At 40.3% G+C, this 25,429-nt stretch overlaps 1 protein-coding gene across 1 annotated transcript in view; it reads right to left on the minus strand.

The window, feature by feature from the left end:
• Positions 1–5,314: 5,314 nt before the first annotated feature.
• Positions 5,315–25,429, minus strand: part of CDC14A (cell division cycle 14A) — a 97,765-nt gene continuing 77,650 nt past the window's right edge. The window contains exons 13-18 of the mRNA XM_015407747.1: positions 20,060–20,198; positions 17,638–17,753; positions 16,873–16,920; positions 15,101–15,226; positions 14,077–14,401; positions 5,315–5,554 (exon numbers count right to left, since the gene is read on the minus strand). Coding sequence (XP_015263233.1) covers positions 5,525–5,554; positions 14,077–14,401; positions 15,101–15,226; positions 16,873–16,920; positions 17,638–17,753; positions 20,060–20,198 — 784 coding nt within the window. The 3' untranslated portion in view covers positions 5,315–5,524. The remainder of the gene's footprint in view (positions 5,555–14,076; positions 14,402–15,100; positions 15,227–16,872; positions 16,921–17,637; positions 17,754–20,059; positions 20,199–25,429) is intronic.

Here is a 25,429-nt window from a genome sequence, read left to right on the forward strand (position 1 = left end):
GGCAGTCAAGAGCACAGGCATGAATTCACACCAAAGGCAGGAACATGGGCCCTCCTGCCTCTGACTGCATCTGCCTTATCACAAACGCATGCTCTTATTTATTTATTTATATTTATTTATTTAAATTTGTACCCCGCCCTCCCTGCCATAGCAGCCTCAGGGCGGCTCACATAATAAATTATGCCACCATTGGCCATTCATTGTAGAAAGCAGAGGTCCAGACTAGTTTTTGGAACTACTGTTTTGACAGCACATCAAAGGATGAAATGGAGTTATTGACCAACGCTAAAGTGGAATAGCAATTTGCACTCCTGCAGTGGCTCAAGTGGTTAAGACACTGAACTGTGGGCTGTGGAAGGTCGGTAGTTCAGCAGTTCGAGACCCGAGTGTGCCGCATGACGGAGTGAGCTCCCGTCTATAGTTCCAGTTCTAGTTTCTAGTTCCAGCTCCTGCCAATCTAGCCGTTTGAAAGCAAGAAATTGCAAGTAGATAAATAGGTACCACTTCAATGGGAAGGTAACAGCGTTCCGTGCACCCTGGTGTTTAGTCATGCCGGCCACATGACCACGGAAACGTCTTCGGACAGCGCTGGCTCTTCGGCTTTGAAACGGAGATGAGCACCGCAACCCTAGAGTCAGATTCGACTGGCTTTCGAGCAAGGGAACCTTTACCTTTACTCCTGTTTTTAAGCTCATGGTGTAGTAGCCCCCTGAGGATGGGGTCTCCAAGTAATGTATGGGGGGAAGTGGGAATCCATAATCAAGGATCAGCTGATGGCCCTGACCTGGATAGCCCAGGCGAGCCTGATCTCGTCAAATTGTGGAAGCTAAGCAGGGCTGACCCTGGCAAGTATTGGGATGGGAGCCCTCCAGAGAATAACCAGGGCCAGGAGGTAGAGGCAGGCTATCAAGCCACTTCTCTGAATGTCCTCTGTGCCCTAGTGGGAGTTGCCAGGGGTCACCATGACTTCCAGGCATGGACAAGCGCGTGCACGCACACACAAACACACAAAATGCAAAAAATACCCCAAAAAGGAACAGCTAAGTGATATCATAGTCTGTTATTGTCTGCGCCAATCCATATTTACAGACCCAGTACCAGCAAGATGACTGAGGATGGCATAGCTCAATACTACTGCTGCAAAACAGCATCCCACTCGTTATTCTTTTCTTGTTCAGTACTTATTGTCCACTTTATGCAACATTAATCATATGCGGACAATAAAAACTACAAACACACAGTTACAGGTAGAGGGCAGTGGAACTGAGCCTGTTGGCATACAGATGTCTGCATATTTAGCTCCATACAATCCACAGCACTGTCTTGCAGTTTTCCAAGTGGACAGAGAAACCCAGGTGCATACACACGGGACTCACAGCAAGCATTTAGCTGACTGCATGAATGCTGGAGGTGGGACTGGTGTGTGTCAACCTAGTCATGTATATAATATTCACCTAAGGCCACATAGTGAGTCACGGCAGAAGTGAGATTCATACTGAGAACCACGCAGGTTGTAGCTCAGTTTCCTCGCTACTATATTACACAAGCTCTGTAGCTCTTAAGGCAGCAAAAACAGATCTGAAAATAAATTATGCAAGAGAGGAAATGCAGAATGCTATATGCAACAGAATTCAGTTTCCCTTGACACAGAACTATAATTTTTTAGTGCATGGTACCTAGCCCTGGTCATGTGAGTCCTGAACCCGCTTTTTTAAAAGCCTTGTTAGACCTGACCAAATGCAGTCTAACATACTCTAGTGCTATTACTACAATCAGTCATTTGCATAACACTTTTGAAGACTAACACATTTTGCAAATTATCTTGATCTAACTATCTGAACTCTCCAATGAGAATGTTTTGTTCCCATTTTACCTGTGGGCAATGGAGTGAGGCCTGCTCAGGCTCATGCCCATCTACTGCATTCAGTACTGGGATGGGATTTGAACCAAGGTATAACACTACTTATGCTGGCTGGCTGTGAGAACAAATCACTTTGGTGTAGAGACAGTTTTCCAGAAACACCAGCCTAAAGGTCAAAAGGCCTGTCCTCCTGATCTATCTAACCATATTAATTCTAGACTAGACATACATTCCGATGTTTTGCTTGGACAAAAGTTTGTCTTCCCCATCCCCTATGACAAAACCTGCTCCACATCCACATGGGTATTTCCAGCATGTACACAAAGCTTTAAGCGACTCACAGAAGAGGATAAAAGAAGCACCTGTGCATATGAAGTTGACCCGTAATGTGGAAAAACATTAACTCAAGAGGACTGGCATCATATTTGGTCTTCCCATAACCTAACTTCTAATATCTTGAATGTTCAAATACAAAGGCAAATATTACTTTTGAGATGGTATATGACACCCAGGAGACCGTATCATATTTCTCATAGAAGCTCCCCTCTTTGTTGGAAATCATGCAGGCAAGAAGGCAGTTACATTCATTGCTGGTGGGAGTGCGAGAGGGTTAGGGATTTCTGGGAGATGGTTTTGACTCAAATTAAGGTTATCACACAATATGACCTACCAAGACAACCAGCATTAATTCTCTTAGATCTATGGCAAGACACATCAGTCCCCTAAATTCGTAAAATCTTGACATCAACCTTATTATAAGCTGCCAAGATGGTCATTGCCATTAAATGGAAAGATCCTACCTCACTTCATTTGAACTTGTGGTATGCCAAGGTCTGGGTACTATATGCGATGAACAAAACTGCAGATAGCACGGGCATGTTTAGAAACACAGAAAGCCATGTTAACATAATGAATAAATGGCTCCCATTTCTAGAGGCATAATTTCTACCTAATTTGACATTGAGATCCCAAATTCCACACCGTTTTTACGAAACAGTTAATTATATGTAAAAATATATATAGTTTTAAGAACAGTCTGGAAGATCTCCATGGAATAACACCAATCTATACTACTGTTGCTATATGTAACCTTTTCAATTTTGAGCTGCTAAGCCTAGTGATTTATCTCACGAGTTGCTATGTATTCTTCATTACTTATATTGATTTTGTTGCTATGTTATACGTTGAAATGGTGGTTATATGAAAATTAAATAAAAATATTGACCTGTATACAGCACAGCAAGAATGTGAAGACAATTAAGGCAAATGCTGTTTATCTCAAAACTTTCAATGCAAGCTGATTCAAACTGGACCAGCACAGAAAATATGTGGTACAAAAACAAAACAGGATGTATATAGGAAAGTGTGAGTGGGCCCAGTTAAACCTTCACAGCTGTTACTGTTTAGGACAGAGGCCAAGACAAAGAATGACAGCAGAAGAACATGAAGAAGAAATATTGGCAGAGGATAGATAAGAAGGAAACATCAGACTTGGTTCAGGAGAGAAGTCCTTGACAAAGACCCCTCTCCTGATTCTCAGCCAAAGTTCAGTATCCGGAAAAAAGCATGTATCAGCTACAACTGCAAAAGTTGCTATCATTCTGAAGGATAGTTTGGGTTTGAGGGAAGGAAGTTCCAGGGGGCCAAAAAACACATGCTGTCAAATAGGATTATATTGCTTCAAATCCAAAGGTTGCTAAAATTCAACAAAAATGAAAGAAATAAGCTGTGCAATTTTTACTTTTATTATGGATTAGCATTATAACTCTACATTTAAAAAATAGTACATCTTTCTAGTAAGTACAATAGTAGCAAAATACATCTGAAACTCTGTAAGAGGTAGAATTCCCTTAGAATTTGCTGATCGCTCATATACAATACATTATACACATTATAATAAGTCGCATTATTGCATTCAGTGATTAAAACAGGTGCAATCGAGAATTTAGCTATCATAATTATGACCATCTCCCTTCAAACTAACGCATGACTTGCTCTCAGAATGAATTATTCTGGTTTGATATGCAACAAAAAGCACTTCCTTTGCTTAGTTTAATATTGAGTATTGGACTTTAGTACACTATAAATGGCAAGCAATATGCATATTACCATTTAGCTTATACAGTAACAGCATTCTGAATGACACCACTTGATAGTGATGCAAAAAGAAAAACAAGTGGGAAGTGATTCTATTTCAGAGCTATTTTTGAATAATTCCCATACAAAGGTACATTTCTCTCAGCAACATTGCTTGAAAGGCTTCAGTGCTTAAAGTTAACAGAGAACTAACGCTGATACTAATCAGCGACAAGAGCTTTTGGGAGTATAAGCACAGCATGGTGGAATGTGTGATCAGCACGGATTCCAATGGAACAGAACAGTCTGTGCAAAGCTTTAACAATGCACCTGCACTTTCTAATGAATGATGTGCTGTAGTCTGGCCTAATTATGTGGCAACACAAATTTGCACATCTGATGCAACACTTTGCATCTTAGCAATAAAAACATCCAGCAAATCTAAAACTGAAGACAATACACATTCAGAGAAACACAAGGCTTCACCTGCTAGGCACCAGCCCTTGCTGCTATTCAAAGCAGTGTGTTTCCTCTGGGGGTTACATTCTGATAGAAGTACAGTTTTTAGCACTGAAAACATTATACAGAAAACAATACAGAAAGTAAGGCTCCAAGAGTAGATCATCTGTATAAAAATAAGTTGCTGAGCTGAAAATGTTAGTCAGTATGACAGATTGTTTAAAATTACATTCCCTTTATACGGAGGGGGGGGGGAAGGACACCAACTCAGGATTTTAGAATGGGACAGAGATACCATATCCCTTTTGAGAGCCCGTTTATTTAAACGCTAAAAAGAACAAGAATGACATTAACTTGTTCCCCACCAGGTAAAGTTCTTTAAACTGAACCTCAGTGATGCATGAAATAAAACCAGCAAGTTTCACCTTTAACGGCTAGAATCCAGAGCTTTCTGTGTATACTTCTGTGCATTCACAGTAGCCTTCTGTGTATACTTCTGTGCATTCATAGTAGCTGTTCACCTCCCTGTCCCCCCCCAAGCACCCTTGTGCTCTCTGAAGGGTGGGTGACCCTCCAGAGCTGCAGTCCATGGGGCTGGACTGCTATCTGAAGGAAATCCCCCCCCCCCAGCATAAGTGCTTTGTATACACAGGCTTCTCCGGGTTCAGGCCAATGTCTGCACTATAAAATTCTCATATTTAAAAATACACATTTTTGGTAAAAAAAAAAAAGTGAAACAAATCAAAATATAGTCTACTTTTTTTTACACAATTCATATATATTATATATACACAGAGAGCTTACCAAAATATTTTACTCAGTACATATACATTGTAACACTGTATCAGAACTGTACTTACAAATGTATTGCTAAAATTTATTACAAATTTCCTTAGTATTAAAATCTCATATCTGTGCACACAATTGTAATGTTCAGAAGTTCAGTACATCTGCAGTAGTCACTAAGTGAAGTCTGTGATTATTCAAAGACCTAGTTGTCTTTAGAGTTCTAATCAGGTATGAAAGGGTCTCTCTTCCCTGTGGGTTGCTTGCTCCCCTCAGTATTGCTCATCCGTGAAGAACACTGAATTGTAAGAGCTATCCAGCTTTCACCGAAGCAACAAGGCTTTAGTACTGAACATATTCAGACTGAAGGGACTGTACAGATGAGAAACAGAAACTAGTGTTAACATTCCACTGAAGAGTCATTAACCTTCAAGCAATATAAAAACAATATTCTTTCAAACTGAAAGCCTGTCAGTATGGACAAAAACTGCGACACATCCAAGCTACAGCACAACCAGTCAACAAACTGAGTTTGCCTATGAGAAGTGCAACACAAATAGGAATGTGGGAAAAAACCACAGTAAACTTTGGCTGCATTCAGACAATAAACTGTGTCTTCTTTAAACTGTGTCTTGTTTCAGCAGTAGGTTGTGCAACCCACTGGTCAGTTTACTAGTCATTTGTATGTAATTGTATGCCTCTTCTCCTTGTAGGAAAGACATACTGTCTAAACAGACATGTCTGTGTCCAGGCAGTCCACTGGGTTATTCTACTCAATGAACTGTGGCTGACAGCAAGTCAGTATTAGTACATCCTGTGGTTGCACTACAGCTAAACAGCTTAGTTTGAAACCCTGGCTTGGTATCAAACAAATACATTATTCCAGTTTGTCAGGCCATCTGCATCCACATGTTCCAGCTAACTAGAGTTTCATCAAACCATGACTTATAATCCAAGGGTTATCATGATGTCTGAATACAGCCATAGTGTACTCCAAACTTCAAATAGCACAGGCACACTTTCCCCTCTATATTAAAAGTAGAGCTACCACATTTAATGCTTATGCCAATATAGTGTTTTTTGAACATGAAAGAGTACCCATTGTCCAAGAAGCCCAGTCCCACTCCTCTCCTTGCCTCTTTATAATCATGAGTCACATCCAGAACATTGACTCAGGCAGAAAAACAATGGAGAGTTTCCTTTGAGGGCAGGAAATTTTACTTTGTGTGAATGCTCTGAAATCAGACCCAGTGCAAAGACATGGCAAAGACAACCAGTACTGCAGTGATAGCCAATTGAAAAGATGCTTCAGGCTCAAGGAGATTTGCTGAATTTATTTTTAGTGGTACATTAACAGTTCTTTCATGGCTCATTAGTGTGCCGTGATACAAAGTTTGGGAATTACTGCAGTGAACTCTCTTTCTGAATTAATAGTGATTACAAAACAAAGCCCTCAAATTGAGACGAACAGCTTTTAGTATAGCTGTATCACAAATAGGATTTTTATAGCTGACAACTGTTCAAAGAGATCAACTGATTATTAAATAATTCTTCACATTTTTATTGTTGTCACTAATTAAGAGTTCTTGCTGCCTTTTACGTTAAGTGCTTTAAAACAAAGGGCAAACTCACAGACATCTCTAGAAGCCATCTCAGTAAAGAAAAACATTAACATGAATTGTAGTTTTTGTGGTTTAATTGCATTCATTTTAATTTCAACAATGAAAAGCGCTCTGCAGCTTTCTTTTTGGTTCAGAAAGTGAGTGAAATATGTCTAATTTGTGTGAAATGAGTAAGGTAGCAGCACATTTTACAGTATATTATAACATTTTGGATATACTTAGCATTTTGTGAAGTGGGAAGGAGGAGGAAGTACAAATGAGCATGTATAATTATTGCAAGCAGTCAAGTCAAGGAAGGAGAAAGTTAGCAGAGTTAAAGACAAATCAAGGGGGGGGAAATTCTGCCTGTTTATTGACTGCCCATCTCTGGACCAACAGAGCATCTCTGCTCTATCGAGAGTGACAAGTCCTGCTCATGTACCATTCACTGGCACTGAAATGAAAACTAAGCTAAGAGTTTATCTACAATCTGCTTGCAGTACCACATTAAGGACACTTACCTGGAAGTAAGTTCCAGTGAAGCCAATGGGACTTACCTCCAGATAAAGAAGTTAGAAGAAACCCTTCCATCCACACGTAAGCTAAGACAGATAACAGTGACAGGCCTCATTCAACTGCAGAAGAAACCTTAATACACTGGTGACAATGAGAGAGGGGTATGCATGTTTGCACATGCTTACAATGGGGTCCATAGTGTGGCAATTCAGTAAAGTGCTAATTGTGACGATTTATCAGAATCTCGACCTGGTTCCTATATATAAACCCTGCTTGTCTTCTTCACTCAGATGAACAACAGTGTGCGATAACTTGTTTTTTTATGTATGCCATGCAGTTCACCACTGTAATGACCACAGTAGTAATCATGAAATTACCTCCAGGTAGTCTGTTCTAGCCAGCTCAAACTTAAGCTCGCTCCACAACTATAGACCAATGAACACAACCATGTGAAGAAAGTACATCGGACCTGCACGTTCAAAGTAGTCCTTAGTGAACAATGTTAACTGCAAATGTTAGATGGCTCTCCACCTTCACACATACTTTCATGGATAAATATCACTCTCATGTAGAGAACCCCACATTTACCAATATTATTTTGTTTTAATCCTTTCTATATTCAGCCATGAATGCAAACATAAAATTTAATTAGAATGACAACTTTAGGCACCATTTCATTTGTGCCATTGATGTGGCAGGCCTCAACATTAGAACCTCTTTGTCATTTAAAAGAGAAAACAAAAAAACTCCCATGAAAACACACCGCATGTATGCATTTACAAATACAGCATCAACAAGGAACATTTCTAAAACTAAACACTGATCTTTCCAAAGACAGAAGATGGATTTTTCTGCTTTGAAATGCTTTGAAAATGCCCATCTTGCCTTCATTTTAATCTTTATGGCTACAATAAAGAACCTTCCATTTCACTACACGACAGAGTCTGAAAGCCCTTCCAAAAGAAGAATTAACAGTGCCATCCTACCAGAGTTATATCTTTCTAAGTTGATTGGTTAGAAGGGTCTTATGCTGCTTAGAATGGCACTGCCAAATTACCTAAATTCTAAAAAAAATAAAATTCAGTTTTAGTAGTACATTTTTGGGGTGTACACCCTCCAGCACACCTTTGATACTTCCAGGTTTAGGGCTGCATTTGGATGTCACAGTAAACTAAGGCTAGTTTAAATCAGGGTTAGGGTTAAACCCTGGTTAGTCTAGCACACATGCATAATAAACTTTGCTTTGTAAATCCCAGTTAGTCTGCTGCTTGCTGCTTTTCCTGCCTCCAAGCAGAATCTCTGAATGTTATCCTGAACTTCTTTATATTGCCGAGCTGCTGAAAAAGCCTCAACGTGTATAAAGCTTTCTTGTTATTTGTTGGGCTGTTATAAGTGGGAGAATCATAGAAAAAGTTAAACCTCTTCCCTTTAGGCTAATGATTATTCTTCCTCTCCTTTCTCACCTGATCAAAATAGATCTTTTGGCTTTCATCTCTCCCTTATCTTGCTAATTATTAACCCCCTCACCACCTCAGTGCATTTTATAAATTGTACTAAGTCATAACAGATCTTTTACAGCCTTCATCCCCCAACCCTGGTTGATTTATTAATACCCTAACTTTGGTTTCTCTTGGAAAGAAAATAAAGGCTTGGGAAAAAAACACGATCATGGCCAGGTCACACACTTATTCACTTTTCCTAAGAAATTAAGGGGAGAGAAGTTGAAAAGAGTATTCATGTATCATTGCATATCACAGTTACCAAGCCAGATACAAACTCTGGTTTAGAATCTCAGATCACTAACCAACAAACCAGTTTGTTGGGCAGCTTGCTTTCAGACATCACACTAAACTGGAATTTAATCAAACCGTAGCTTATAAACTGTCATTTATTGTGATGTTTGAAAGCAGCCTGGGTGTGTGTGAAATTAATCAGCTGTTGCAATGATCAATATGGTTAAGATCCTTAGTATTTCAGAATCCTGAAATTTAATATACAAGCAGATAATCCTCAAGGACCTGTAAGAGGCACCTCGTTTTCCCCTCTGTTCCTCTCCTTTACACTATTTCCTCTTTCCTTCTGCCAGAAAGCTCCCATATCCTCTCCCCTTTTCCTGCTTCCTTCCCTGCTCAATAGTTTTCAGCTTTTATTTATTATTTACTTAATTAATTTATACCCTGCCTTTCTGCCCAACTGGTACCCAAAGCAACTTATATAATTCTCCTCTTTCTCTACTGTACAACAACTCTGTGAGGCAGAACAGCCAGATTCAAGTCCAGTGGCACCTTAAAGGATAATAGGATTTCCAGGGTATAAGCTTTCAAGAGTCAAAAGCTCCCTTTGTTAGATATCAACAAGTATCTGATGAAGAAGAAGAAGAAGAAGATATGGGATTTATACCCCGGGCCTTCACTACTCAAAGGTGTCTCAGAGCTCTTTCCCCCTTCCCCTCCCCACAACAGACACCCTGTGAGGTAGGTGGGGCTGAGAGAGCTCTGACAGAAACTGCTCTTTTTCAAGAACAGCTCTTATCAGAACTACGGCTTGCCCAAAGTCATCCAGCCAGGTGCAAGTGGAGGAGTGGGGAATCAAACCCGGTTCTCCCAGATTAGAGTCCACGCACTTAACCACTACACCAAACTGGCGAGTTTTGACTCTCAAAAACCTATACCCTGAAAATCTTGTTGGTCTTTAAGGTGATACTGGACTCTAATCTTGCTCTTCAACTGCAGACCAGCACCTGAACATGTCAGTGAACGATTGATCCAAGGTCACTGATTCATGGCAGAGTGGAAATTTGAACCTGGGTCCTAGTCTGATCCTCTTACTACTACACTACACTGGCTTTTGCACAGTGGCTGCTGTTAAATAGCAGTAAGTCACCAGGCGATTGCTGCTGGTCCTGGATGGTTGTGCAAGTTGTGTGGTAGTGAGTCACCTGGTGGTTGCTGATAGGCCTGCTCTGGATAAGTTTTCTCTCCAGGGCAGGGAGAGGGGAGCAGGGGTGATTTCCAACCAATCCCTGGAAAGGATCCTTCCCCCCTTCCCTTTTACTGATAAAAACAAAAGTCTGAAGGCAGGCAATATTGTTATGTGGTTGCTAACAACCCCCACAATAGCCACTGAGATCTCAGAGGGCATCTGTTTCTTAAAGCTACAGGTGCTATTTCTATCATTTGGGCAATGTATTTTCTCCCGATCTTTTTATGGTCCCAGCCTCTGTATTTCAGTATCCACAGACATGCCCAAGTTGAGAATTAGATATAATAATTATTTTGGTTCCATCTTTCTTGACAACAAATATAGCCTCTAAACGGCCTGTACAATGTACATTATCCTCAACTGTGCACCAGACTGCTTTCATAATACTTATAATATGAAGCATATTATGACTACATCACAAGACATCTGTCTCGTATGTCCATGGCCCCAGTCTCCAGAGGTAAGTATGCACAGATGGGGTCATGATGAGAATTATATATACTGAAAAGATTGTTGTAAATGAATCTAATAAGCTGATGTATGTCATGTTTTGCAATCTAGGACAAGGGTTACTACAGACCCCCCTACTTGTACATACCATTCAACTGGTAAAACAGAGACTCACCAAAATAAGGTAAGTAAAAACCCACAGCTGTCACCCAACTTTAAATGCAATGTTTACAGCAGCATTTATACTTTCCTTTCAATATTTTCTAGCTCAGAGAAGAGGATATTCACTATGGGACACTGCATGTCCCCTTATTTTTCATTGGCCTGCAGACAGAAAGGGAAGGGATCTGATTGCAACTGAAATGTTGCAACCCAAGGTAGCCACCATGATTTAGGCTAGCCAGAGTGATTTAAAATAACAAAGTCTTGTTGCATTTTTAACGATGAACACATTTATTTACTGAAGCATAAGTTTTTGTGAATCAGAGACTACTTTGTCAAATGCACAGGTATTTCACCCTGACCTGAATAGCCCACGCAAGCCCAATCTCGTCAGATCTTGGAAGCTAAGCAGGGCTGACCCTGAAAAGTATTTGGATGGGATGTTGTACAGTAGAGAACTAGGGTTGGGAGGCAGGCTATCAAGCCACTTCTCTGAATGTCCTCCATGCCCCAGTAGGAGTCACCAGATGTCACTATTACTTCCAGGCACAGGGGCATATACACACACAGAAAAAATCGCACAGGCATTTCTAGGGGTTAAAAATTATGGCAACTACAGAGACCATGCTTGATGGTCTTCTCAAATATTTAGGAAGTTGACCCCTCCAACAGTATAATATGCCAACATGCCACTTAAGATATCTGTGACCTAAGGTAGCAAATCATGGAAGTTGGTCCTTGTCAGATGTGTGTTCTATGTTATTCTCACTTAAAACAAAAACAAAACAAACTGCTGCCAAATTATGGCAGAATGCATTTCTTACATCTACTATAAAATACAAAATTTAAAGTGAGAAAAGCAGACACGTTAGTCTAAAATGGTGTCATTAATACTGTCTGAAGTAAACTTCTTGGATCAGATGGTTTCACACACCATAAGATAACTATTTCAGAAAGGGAAAGGTTTTCAAAGTTTTTTGGTATAAACATGAAACTAGGCAGTGTTGCTGGAGACTCTCAAGACTGAGCCAAATGACCACACACTGACAAAACAAATTAGTAAGAAGAAATGCCTGTTCTAGAACCCGTTTTAGTATATATTTTAATGCTCTTTTCCCAAGGTTAAAGACATTCTCCTTATACTTCCAGGGATGCTCTCAGAGGGTTGCTATTGGGAAGGGGAGGTCTGCCCAACAAGACCCGAACCGTGGGGATCCCACAAGATTTGATCCTCTCTCTGATGTTATTTAACATAGATATGCACCCTCTTGTGGAGATCACTAAGGAGGTTTGGAGTTGGGTGCCAGCAATATGCTGATGACACTCAGCTCTTCCTCCTGCTGGATAAACAGCTGGCAGCAGGGATCTCGGCACTATCCCAGTGCCTGGATGTGGTAGTTCAGTGGATAAGGGGGAGCTGGCTGAAGCTGAATCCATCCAAGCCAGAGGTCATGCGGCTGGGAAAGACTGAGATGCTAGCTGGAGGGTCACGTCCAAGACTCAGTGGTGTCCAGTTGACAGCTGTAAAGAGTCATGGAGATTCTGCACTATCATTGGTTAAAGAAGTATCCATGGTAGGACAGTTGGCATTTTTTCACCTACACCAGGCCCGCCAGCTGACTCCTTATTTGTCTGGGTCAGATCATGCCACACTGATCCATGCAACACTCACCTCCAGACCGGACTACTGAAATTCACTCTATGTAGGGCTACCCTTGAAAATGCTTTGGAGACTGCAGGTGGTCCACAATGCAGCTGCCGGGCTGCTGACTGGAACATTATGGTCAGCTCATATTACTCCAATTCTGTGGCAGCTGTACTGGCTACCTATTAGACTCCGGATTAAATTCTAAGTGTTTGTGCTAAACCTTAAAGCTCTTAACTGTCTGGGACCCTCATATCTATGGGACTGCCTCTCCTATTATGACCCCCCACTCCCTTTGACCATCCTCTAGAGGCCTCTTGCAGGTAGGTGCTTGGGCCCAGGATGGCTTAGTCAGATGTCATCAGGGGAAGGGTCTTCTCAGTCGTGGCCCCTACTCTGTGGAATGCACTCGAGGACGACATCCGTGCCCTGCTTGACTTGCTTAGTTTCCATAGGGCATGTAAGGCCGAATTGTTTAGGCTGGCCTTTTGAAGGTAACCTCCAATGTTTGGTCTGTTTTTATTAGTGGTATGGTGATAGCCACATATTTTAATAGTTTGATATTTTAATGTTAATATTTTATATTTGTTATTTGTTTTTATGTTGTTTTTACCTTACTAGTTTTAATGTTGTAAGATGCTGGGAGACCCTTTGGGTGAGCAGTGACTAAAAGAGCCGCTAACAAATAAATAAATAAATCATATCTGAATTTTTAAAGGTACAGACATTTTTGAGGCTGTTTTTAAAAGCAGATTACAGACTTAAGTCTATATCCCTTCACAAATTTAACTGACACTTCCAGTGATGGTAATGCTACCACACCTGTATCAATCTGTTTAGTGTGCCCTTGAGTAAGATATCCTCTACATCTGTTCAGCTAGGAAGATGCCCTGACCTGGATAGCCCAGGCTAGCCCTATCCCATCAAACCTCAGAAGCTAAGCAGGGTCAGCCTTGGCTCGTATTTGGAAAGGCTACCTCCAAGGAATACCAGGGTTCGGGACGCAGAGGAAGGCAATGGCAAACCACCTCTGAAACATCTCTTGCCTTAAAAACAAGTCTCGCTCACTACCTAGTGGTGCATAAGGCTAAAGAGCTAGAACTTCTGGCTGCCAGACAACTTTAGGATCTCCTGGCTATTTTACACACAATGCCATATGATAATGAATTGATTAAGCTAGGAAGATCCTATATTACCATGAGTTTTATATTTCCAATGATTTATTGATGACAGATCTGAAATGGAGAGACTACTGAAAAAAATTATGCACTGATGAAAGTTGTTAGAAAAGTTAAAGAATTATATGTTTCCATAGCACCTTTGTGAGGAACACTAAGGAAGCAAAAGTAAGTATAGCTAGTCGCTATGGCTAAGAAGAAATCAGCAAAAAAGCAAAGATGCTGTGCATAAAAAAGGGGAGCATTTCTTAGACAGAAAAGGCCAGAAAAGAAGGTTTAGAAACTCTTCTGAGGGAGCTCTGGCTGAAGAAGCAAGGTTCTGTCAGATCCCCTGGAAGGCTGCTGTGGCTGTAGACTTACAGGAATTGAGCGACTCAGGTATCTTGCTGGAGAAGCAGCGAGCCCCGTAAAAGATCTGTAGGTGCTGTACTCGTCTGTCAGGACGCTGGGAGAATTGGCATAGCTGTTGAGGTTGGTAGCACTACTGCCGCTCCTGTTGTACAGGTTGTTGTTCAGCTCATGGTAATTTCTGGCAGGCAGCTGAGCACTGCCATTCAAATGACTGGAGGTTTGGTTTACAGAATAACCTGTCCTAGAGGACGATGATGTCAGTTTGCTCTCAGCATCATCTGAAGCGGCATACAGGTTCCCTAGAGAACTGGCTAGCCTGGAGTTTATGGAAATGCTGAATGGAAAACACATGCGGGGTAAAAATACACACAAAATGTACATACATGTGATGGTTAATGCAGAACAGATTTAAAAGACACCAGGGGGGAAAGTGACACAGAACCACTGCCATAAAATTAATGGAAGGCAGTACATTGTTCTGTCTGTGAAATAACAAAAACTATATGGCAGCCAACGGAAAAAAGGTCATCATGCAACCATGACATCACTGTAATATACCAGGTAACCATATGGATGTGATCCCTAAGACACTGTGCAAAAGATGACATTTAGAATCTCTTACAGAGTTCTCCTTGTGAGCAGTTCCCAGTTGGCTCATTTACTTATCTGTTCTTTGGCTTGTTAAAAGCCGGTGTGTATGAAAAAAACGGTAGAAAGCCTGGAGTATAAATATCGATCTTTTAACACATGATCCTCAGGATCACAGCCACAGTTTCATTAGTACATAGGGCCAACGTGATTCACTGAACACTGTAATTAACCATAATCAGGAATTCAAACTGACTCATCAAGTATAGAAGGACAAGATCAGAACATCTTTCATTAATAGCACCTCAAGCAACCCCCCCCCCAAGATCCTGATGTCTGAAAAGCATGCCAGGATCATTGTATCTCAAAATTATGTATTAACCTTCTGTCTCAAAAAATTCCCTATCTCCTTTCCAAAATGAAGTCATAACAAAACAAGATATACCTTTTTAAATTTGAGCTTGTGGATGCAGAGTTTCTGTTTATTCTCTTTGCTGTGGGTGACATTGCCATCACTTTGGAGGATTTCAAAGGAGATATAGATCCTTGTGAGATTGCTGAAGTATTCAGTCTAAAAACACAATACATTTGGTGTGGCATCAGCAAGATTATGTTGTCAATGTATTTATTATTCAGACATAAATTTGGCCAGTAATAGTTTAAAAACATCTTAAGTCTATCTTTTCAGACATGGAAGCTTAATACTGGCAAATTCTGGCAAATGAGTAGGATTCACCCTTTTTGCAATCCCACCTCAGTGTTTAACAGTCGTTAGGCCCAAAATTCACCTGGATTTTTTTTTTAAAATCAGAGACTTTGCTGTGAGTCTTTCAAGCTATAATTCAGTAAGTGCTGCTTCTGTACAGGTACTACTGAAATTATGTTTTAGCTCCCAACAGAGTTTGGCAGATTGGCTCATGTCCATAGAAGGTACAAAGAGACTTGTGCACAAAAATGCTTCATGGACTACTACAAACTTCAGGGCTGTCTACACACTTAAAAACTAACTGATGAAGATTTCCAGAGCAATAAACTTCAGTATCCAGCACATTTGATCAACCAGCAACCCCCTATTCCCTATAAGTGCTGAATAACAAAGCTTTTTCTGTAAAACCATAATATCAGACACAAAATCAGAGCACTAAATATTACCAGACACAAACACAAAAAGCCAGAAGAATCCCACCTACTATTATAAAAAGTCTTCTAAATAACATATCCATTCACATTTTCTGAAGGCAGGCAAGATTTTCCCTTGCCATCTTCTTTGGAAGAGCCCCCAAAGCCTTTTGACAGCTCACTGAAAAGAGATACTTGGGCCTGTATCACATGCACAGCATAACCACATCAATAGATCTCTGTATGGTAAGCCACACTGGCAAAGATATCTCTGCAAAATTCACCAGGATACTGCCCCTGGAAACACCCCTCTTCATTTTCAGAGGTTTGTGCGCGTATCATGAGGGAAGTTATTCTCACAGGTGGTTTGACACATGGACCCATAAAGCAGTTTTACAATTCCAAGTTGCCTTATAACCATCAGACCTCTGCATATAATATTCTGCAAGGATGTAGCCACTGAAATACTTCAAAGCCTTTAAGAAGCTAGCTTTGGTGTGTTTGAGGCTATTTGTTGTTGTTCAGTCACACAGTTGAGTCCGACTCTTCGCGACCCCATGGACCACATCACACTAGGCCCTCCTGTCTTCCGTCATGCTCCGAGGCTATATCCCTGCAGAATTGCATCTTCAGAGGTCTAATGGTCTCAATTTGACCTGGAATTATGAATACAGTAAACTGAGTGTAGGGTTTCATTTACAGTCATTAAGCAGCAGGCTCAAGAAAGCCTTCCACATTAATTTTTGACCACAGAAGTGCTCTTCAAAATAATTTCAAGAAATTTACACTTTAAAAGCATAAATGATTTATATGCACATATACATGCAAGACAGATACAAGTGTGCCAAACTGCTCTTAACTTTCTATATATCCACACTTGGCTTGCAAACATAATAGCGTAATACATTCCCCTTGTAGAAGATGAGTAACAGGAAAGAATTCCAGGAGCAGTTCTCTGGACAAGCAGTGTGGTATGGGAAACAGACATAACAAGCAACTATTGACAGGATCAATACTGAGAGTGAAACGGAGTCCAGAAAATTTAAGATTAGAAGTCAATTAAAACTGTAACACCAATAGTTTCCCCATAGTATGTACCTGAAAGGCTGAGACGTGGATCTTGTATGCAGCTTCATATCTTCTAGCCTAGAAAATCAGAAACTTTTAGCATTCAAAGCTTACCTTCCAGCTAAAGCCAAAATGGATTACTAAATTAAAATTTTTTAGCATCCAATGTAACAACATAATATCAAAAACTGATAAAGCAGTTTAGTTCAAGAACAGTGCAAGAATGTCAACCCAATCCTTTTCCCAGCCCAAGAAATGATTTCTTAAAAAGGAAGTCAGGCACCTGTAGACCATAAACATGTTTCCTTGGGAAGGGTATTCAACAGGGCAGGTGCCAATACTAAGACATGCCAGGGACCACAGTGAGGGAGATATTCCACAAGGAAAACTTCTTAATTTCTTCTTAGCTAAAATTCAGGGATAAGTGATTCTTTCTGAAGGTGACAATATTTACTACAGCAAATCTGAGGGGAACACAATTCTAAAAGTAATTAATTCACTTTGCACTTCCAGTAATTCTTACAACAGGGGCCACTGCTGCTCAACTGCTGGTTTTGATGGAAAGCGGCTATTTAAATGTACGAAGTGAATATCTTATAACTGCAAAATTATCAACTAGCCCAACCAAACTGGTTTTGAAGTTAGTAATAAACCAACAAACATTTATTTGAACTACAAAGTATCAAGAGGTATCACTGCTCTACACAGCAAAATGTCAAGTTTCAGTCACTTTAAAAATACCGGTAGAAGACCATGACACACAAAGAGTAGAGAGGAGAAAAAACATAAGATTACTTAAGAGCGCCTGTCGTAGCTGAACGTGGCTGCCGCCGAAGTTTTAAGGCACGAAGCTTGTCTCCCTGAGTCATACCATTCTTAGCTTCTACTTCTGCATTGTCTTCTACATCATTCTGGAAAACATTGTTTAAAACAATTCAGAAACCACAACACTTTGGCCTCTTATGCTATATAATAGGGATGGGCCCGAACTGGGAAAATGGAAGTTCGTCCCAGTTCATGGGGTCTCACGAACCATGAACCTTCCCGTTTACCAAACCGGTTCGTTTAGTGAGGTTTGTGATGCGGTACAACAGCCCCCCTGCAGGCTAGAGATGCCAAACTTGCAGCGAGTCTTTAGTTGACTTTCCTCTTGTGCCAATGGGAGATCGCCACCCCTTTTCCTTCTGACACTGAGATATTCGACTTCCAGGCCTCCTGGGGTCTCTTTTTGGCCTGGCCTCATCTGCTGGCCTCCCAGTTTCTCAGAACTCCCACTGCTTCTAATCAAAAGGAAATCGCCCCTCTTTCCTTCTGATCCTGAGATCCTGGACTTCCGGGCCTCCTGGGGTCTCCCTTTTTTGTCCTGGCCTCATCTGCTGGCCTCCCTCTGACTGCCCCATGGCCTAGTTTCCCAAAGTTTCCACTGCTTCTGTGAAAAGGAGATTGCCTTCCCCTTTTCCCTTCAAGCCTCAGATCTCCATCTCCTCTCTCTCCTGCACCGTCGGCAGCATGCACCCCTCCTCCGCCTCTCTATATCCTTCCACCCCCAACCTGGGCTCTTTCACACTTTCCTCTGTGTCCCAGATCCCACAAGGGCCTCTTTTGTTTGGTGTTTGGAGGGCCACTATTGGTGTTTCCAGGGCTGCATAAGTCCCTCCCTGTTGCTTTGACGATTAATCTACTGATGCCAGCATGTCTGGCTCACTAACCAGTGTCACAAACTGCACAAACCTCCATGGAAAACATGGAGGTTTGTGGGAGATGTGATCTCATGGACTGAGGCTCATGAACCACTAACTTGGTGATGTTCATAACGAAATTAGGTTAGTGCCCATCCCTACTATATAATTTTGGGCAAATACCACCTGCTGGGTAGTCTAGTAACTCAGTCACAGGTTTATCTCACATTATCCTGGATAGCAAGGCATAAGGTAGAATGGTCTTGTTTAGCCATTGAGAAATTAGCTTTCTATTCCAGAATATCTTTCTGTGAGCATCTCTTGTAGGAGAGGTATTTTACAAGATAAGCAACACATTTTAACAGTATTACTATAGCCTCTGAAACATGAGCCAAAAAGAAGGGACTCAACTCACCATATATATACAAGTAAAGAAAAAAAGAACAAAGTTGTGAGCATCCCATATAGCAGGAATTTAAAAACAGATCAAGATATGAAAAGGCTGAAGACCAGAGCTATGTCTAAAAACAGATTGATCAACTCAGATTACAACAACAAAATTATATCAGCCTTTAACCCACTCTGGTCTTATCCTGAACCAGACCAGATGAACGAAGGCCAGCAACACAATATACCCATTGGCTACTGGTAACACAATCAAGGCTGAACATAGCACCATTGCATCACCATCCATTTTGGCTTTGCACAGTTAAAGGATTATTACCCAGTAATAGCATGGATGCCAGTCACTGTACTCTGCTGTCCTATCTCTTCATGGAACTATAGCCAAACCCTAGATACAAGTACCTACTGTATCTGTTGTACCTAACTGCTGTATTTGATTTTGTCCTTGAAATCAGATTATATTATATTATTTATTTATTTATTTAACTCCTTCAACCCAATAATTATACTAAGAGTAACTTAAAACATGTTCTAAAAGCTACAGATCAGCTTTGTTATTTTATATACTGCTCTCTTTGAATTATCACAGTGCCTACATTTCTTTTCCTCAGTGTACCTTCAGTCCCATCTTGGCATTCAATAATCTTTTTTCTCTGTTTAGACACCATTAGGGTAATTACGAAAGCAACCTTTGACAGTTTAGAGAGGCAGTTTAAATAATGGATCTTTGACAGACATCTTTTATCTTCTTGATGATCTGAACAAAAATTCAATCTGATTCAGTTAGAAAACGATGTGAGGTAGCATATGAGGGACAGATGTCTTCCTGAGATTGCGTATAGTTGCTGCCAGTTGGAGTAAAAGGAAACGGGGCCAGATGGTCTGACACTGTGGCAATTTCATATGATCATATAAGCATACTGCAGTTGGAAGACACATGAGGCAACAGTCTTGCTGACATTACACAGGTATGCCTTGTCAGTGCCTGGACAGAATACCTTCTGGGAACCCTGTAGTCACATCATCTTGGGTTCAATGATGAAAGAAAGGCAGAATATAAATGTAATAATAAGCAAACCATTTAATTACTGCTATGACTTACATGTTAAAAGAAAAATCCAGCAAAATCTTACCTCCCCATATCTTTCTAAAGTCCCACTGATAGAAATGTCATCAAAACTGGACATAACTTTGCACATGCTTTCTTCCTCGACTCTTGGCTTCAGTCTGGATCGGCAGATGTCTCCTTGGATCCACAAGGGTTTTTGTTTCCTGTTAAACAGTAACAGACAACAAAATGAACACCAGAAAAATATATTTCAAAGGCCAGTGCAAAAACAAGGACTAAAATTACTTGGCCGCATATACTGTAGTGTGAAAAGTTCTGTACAGCACAGCTTTAAAAACATTAAAGAGTAAAAAGACATTAGTTATGTATGATATTAAGAATTTCTATCAAAATTATTTTTGTTCTTTTAGAAAAGGGTGCTGAACTCATTTGTTATGAGGGCCGGATCTGACATAAATGAGACCTTGCTGGGCCAGGCCATGTGTGTCATAAAATGTAATGCCAGATAGTGGAGATATAAACTTTATTAAAGACACAAACACAAAGGTTTTTTTTAACTTAAAATAAAAACTTGCTTAAAAAATTAGCTCTGTAAGCTGCAAACCTACTTTTGATTTATTGATATTCACCACAGAAATCTCATGCTCAGAGTTCTGAGTCTAGAACCCAGGTTAAAACATGAAATGGCTGACTTCCGGTCTGGCTCCCGCGCATGGCGGACGCTTCCTCGGGTCGCTCCCGAGGGCGCCTCGCCCGCCCGCGGTGGAGGAGGGAATCCGCGCGAGAAAATTGAAAAGAAAAAGAAAAGATCGGCTTAACTGTGAGTTGTCAAAATGCAGAGAAAAAGAACTGAAAATTGTTTTCCCCCCCTCCCAGCGAAAAAGGCGAAGAGGTTAATCCTCCATCTATACAAGCGAAAAAGAAAAGGAGGGGGGGGGTGAATTGAGCGGACAGTGATGTTTTCCTTTGATGTATTTGAAAGCGAGAAACTTGTCTCTCTGGAGCACATTTTAAGAACTTTCTAAAAGTAAACAAAAAAGAAAAGATGTCGGAGCTGGGCAAAAGCGAGCGGAGAAGGAGGGAGGGACTTCCGTCTGGGCGTTTGTTTGTGTGCAAGAGCCGGCTGTTGAATGTTTGGACTGTTTATGGCTGTGAATCCGACGGGAGTTTTGCAAAAAAGATAAAGTTGGAATTGTGACAGCGAGAGTGCCTGATAAGCGCTTATAAGTCAACAATTGCGAGGAGGACCCATAGAGAGTCTGGGAGCGAATATAAAAGCGAAAATGAAATTATACCATTCTCGAAAATGGGGACCTCCGGGGCATGAAAGGAAGAGGATTTATAGTACATGAACTGAGCGTATTAACAACAACCCGAAGGAGGATCTAACAAGCCGGAAAGACAACAGAGGAAGCTCCTCCACGTCAGCGATAGTAAAAGTACCCAGCACGCAAAGAAGCGGTTCTGAATGTGCAAAGAAGAGACCTTTTTTATTAACAGAATCTCAAAGGAACATTACTAACATACTAACAGAGAATACATGTAACAGGACTAAGAAAAGAAGTTTGGCAACACACAGAAGAAGCCCAAGAAGATTAATTGGACATTACTAACAGTTTAATTTACCAGTTTATATATCACTCAGCTTTCTTTTTCTCCCACTGTCTACCCCTTCCTTTTTTTCTTTTAAGCGAAATACCTCCCCTTTTTAGGGGAGCCAATAAAACCTTTATTAAAAAAAAAAAACATGAAATGGCTGAGTGATTAAGAGAGTCTGGTGAAGCAAGCTATGATGCAGCAGCAGAACTGGAAGCAGGAGATGGCCATTTCCACTGCAGGCCTGATGGAAACTCTCTGGGGGCCTGATCCAGCCCCCAGGCCACATGTTTGACACCCCTGTTTTAGAGTATTTCACATTTCTGCTTGGGGAAGTTAATTTTATCCCTATAGACATATCCCAATATATCACAGATATGTTAAAAAAATTCCCAGCTTTTGAATGAAACGAATTTGCTTTGAATCCATGAACTGTGGAAAGGGCGATGACAGATCATTGATAAATTAGAACACATCTTAAAGCAGTTGTTAATAAATCTGACAATCCATAAAATCACTGAAGGTATGTAGAGGGTTTATATTAAGCAGGGATAAGACACACTGTGCTTTTGGTGAAACTCCTTAAACATTTCTTCCTACAGAAGACACACATACCTGTTAAGTCCAACAACTACAGACTCAAAACATTTTTTGAAATCTAGAGCAATTTTATAAAATATATGTATTCTAGAGAAGTAGGCAAATGAAGGAACTGGATTTTCCACTACCCATTTAAAACTGATTAGCCTTATATAAGTCAACACAGCCATATTAGGAAAAGACTTGCCCTCCCTTCATTGAAAGAAAAAATAAATCTTTCAGCTGGTAAATTTTATGGATTTTCCCCATGAACTTATTTTCCTGTAGTACTCCTTATGAAGAGGAATTATAACAACTGTGGCAATGAGCCAAAAGAAAAGAGTCAGAGAAAAGCTCCCACAAGGAGGTTATGTAACTGGTGAACAGGATTAGAAAGCTGAAAATTCCTGCTTAGAGTGAGGAAGTCAATATACAGTATAATTAAGAGTGATCACAGATTATACTGCTGCTCCTGCAAGCCAAGTTAACCCTGTAAGGAACAAGCCTGTGATGTGCCATGTCGGCACACTGACATGAATAAGCCTTTACTTCCTATCTTCCCTGTGTTACAACAGCAGCGGCATTCTGAAACAGGGAGTCCTGCAAATCAGCCTTTTAATTCAGGCAATGATATGGTATTTAATCTGGTAGCCAAAAAAATATTAAGGTATCTGGGAATAGTCAAAGATTTTAAATATGCTGGAAGGCTTACCAGAGGTTCTAATCCATTATTAGGGAAGAGAACACATCCTTGCTTGTAGATTTGTACTTCTAAAATCTAACTTTAATAGCTGCTTTTTAACCCGTACCAATACTACTTTATCATCCTCCATAAATAATACAAAAAGCACTAGTAAAGCCTAACCGTTCCTCTCTTTGATCAATCAACCTCTTCTGGTTACTCTAAAAGGAGTCTTCCCGTAGTCTAAGGAGGAGCCTAGATCTATAATTAAATATTATCGTAATCCTGAGTCTGAATGCATCTAACCAAGCTGCTGATTCCAATGAATCAACTGCAAGTTCATGTCACATAGCTACATCTGGTACACATTTAGGCAATCTGGTTAAGAATTTTAAGAGAAAAGAACCAATGTCCTCTGAAATACCTTCTACCCATACTCCAATACCAATGGGAAACCACCTCTGAGTGTCTCTTGCCTTGAAAACCCCAGGGGGGGGGGGTTGCTGTAACTCAGGACTTTCCACCACCACATATTGGGTAGAAGCCCTTTCACCTAGCTTCAGTGAGCAACTGGGCACAAGAATGATACTGGGTTTCTGGAAAAAGCAGAATCAGAAGTTCTTCCGGAAAATTATCCACTTATTAAATACAGCATGATTTTGATTTATATTTAGTAAACATTTTAAAAGCACCCCATATTATTTTCATGCTCTGCCATAGCAACAAATGCTTGAACTGAATGACTAAGAAACAAATTGCAAACCAAATATGGCTTAAATTCAAAGCTTTACATGAACATTGTTTTTACTGGAGCTATAGCTGTAAACAGTTAAAAGTAATACAGCAGGTACTTCCCTTACACTGATAAAATTAAGAAAGAAGGAAGGCAATGAAAAATATTGACACACTGATTCCAAGAATATCCGAATTCAATCAGAATTCATAACTTAATTTTTATTTGGATTATTACAAGTATTTGTGGTTTTATCCTCGCACTCCTAGTTTACAAATCAATAAAAACATACATGTACTCTGACATACAGTTCTTAGGAATAATCAGCTGAAAACTATGAATTCTAGCTTTAAACTGCCAATACTGCATTGGCAATGGCATCCACTAATAGCCGTTAATTTTATGGAACAATAAATCTCTAGAAATCGAAAACATTCCATGGAAAAATAAAGCACAGGAAAATCTCTGATTACACTAATTAAAGAAACACCATCCTATATTATTTCACCTCATTACCACCTTGTGTTGGCTATAGGCCAGTTTTGCATACTGCATAATAAAAAAGGAGAATACTACAGAAGTTCTACTAAAGGCAAACATATATGGACACTTCCTTAAGCAATTAATTCATAAGAACATAAGAACATAAGAGACGCCAATGTTGGATCAGGCCAAAGGCCCATCTAGTCCAACACTCTGACACACAGCGGCCAAAAATACCAGGTGCCACCAGGAGGTCCACCAGTGGGGCCAGGACATTAGAAGCCCTCCCACTGTTGCCCCCCCCCCCCAAGCACCAAGAAGTCACAGAGCATCACTTGCCCCAGAGCCCCTATCTATACCTTGTGGCTAATAGCCACTGATGGACCTCTGCTCCATATGCCTATCTAATTCCATATACCTATCTAATTCCTGCCAGAAAATCACTTGCAGTACTGTGGGTAGACTGAACTGAGAAACAATTCTAGTGTGAAGAATTAAAAATCCCCAACAGTGCCTCCACAGAATGGCCATCTTTCTGTTTTGATATTTATAAGACGGTGAACTCCATTTTACTTCTTCAGGTCTGTGCCACCTCATTCTACTGCATGTGTGAATCAGGCCATAGGCAAGCACTGACCAACTGGATAAGCATTAATGCCATGACCATTTTTATAGCAAACCTACTACATTCCAGCCCACGTCAAGCAGTTTCAGAGCGTTGTCTGCTCTGCATATATATTAAATAAGCAAGGTGACAATATACATCCTTGTCGTACTCCTTTTCCTATGCTAATAGGAATTAGTGATTGTTTCTACTGACAGAAACAGTTGAAGATATTAAACTTTTATTCCATGATGAGGGGCATATATGCATTTCAAAATCATGTGTGATATAAAACCCCTCCAATATAAGGACATAATGTATAGAAAAAGCATTTCCTAATCTCTACTTAACTGAAATCCTTCCTGAGTAAAAAAGGTGAAAGACACCAAGGTCAAGAATCAATCAAATTATATATACATTTTTAGTAAGATGACCACTTTCTGTAAAATTTGTAAAGTATTTCAGTGTTGAAACATCCATTTGTGATAAACGTGCTGTTGCTTGCTGTTGGCATTTAAACTTGTAACCTTTAGCAAAGAAGACAAATACTCAGACCTCCTCAGCTAATTTACAAATCTGCTCATGTTTTCATTCCAGGAAATTAAACCTATGTGTTTTGCCTTGCTAAAAATCAAAACAACCTCAAGTTCAGTGGCTATCAACAGCTAGGTATAATTCAAAGTCATATGAATCTTGTAACTTAGCATTTGGAATAGTACTTAATACATGACATTGTATGTTCTGCTTAAATGTTGTT

The sequence above is a fragment of the Gekko japonicus genome, unplaced genomic scaffold (genome assembly GCF_001447785.1).
Source record: "Gekko japonicus isolate JY-2015 unplaced genomic scaffold, Gekko_japonicus_V1.1 scaffold2204, whole genome shotgun sequence".
NCBI lineage: Eukaryota > Metazoa > Chordata > Lepidosauria > Squamata > Gekkonidae > Gekko > Gekko japonicus.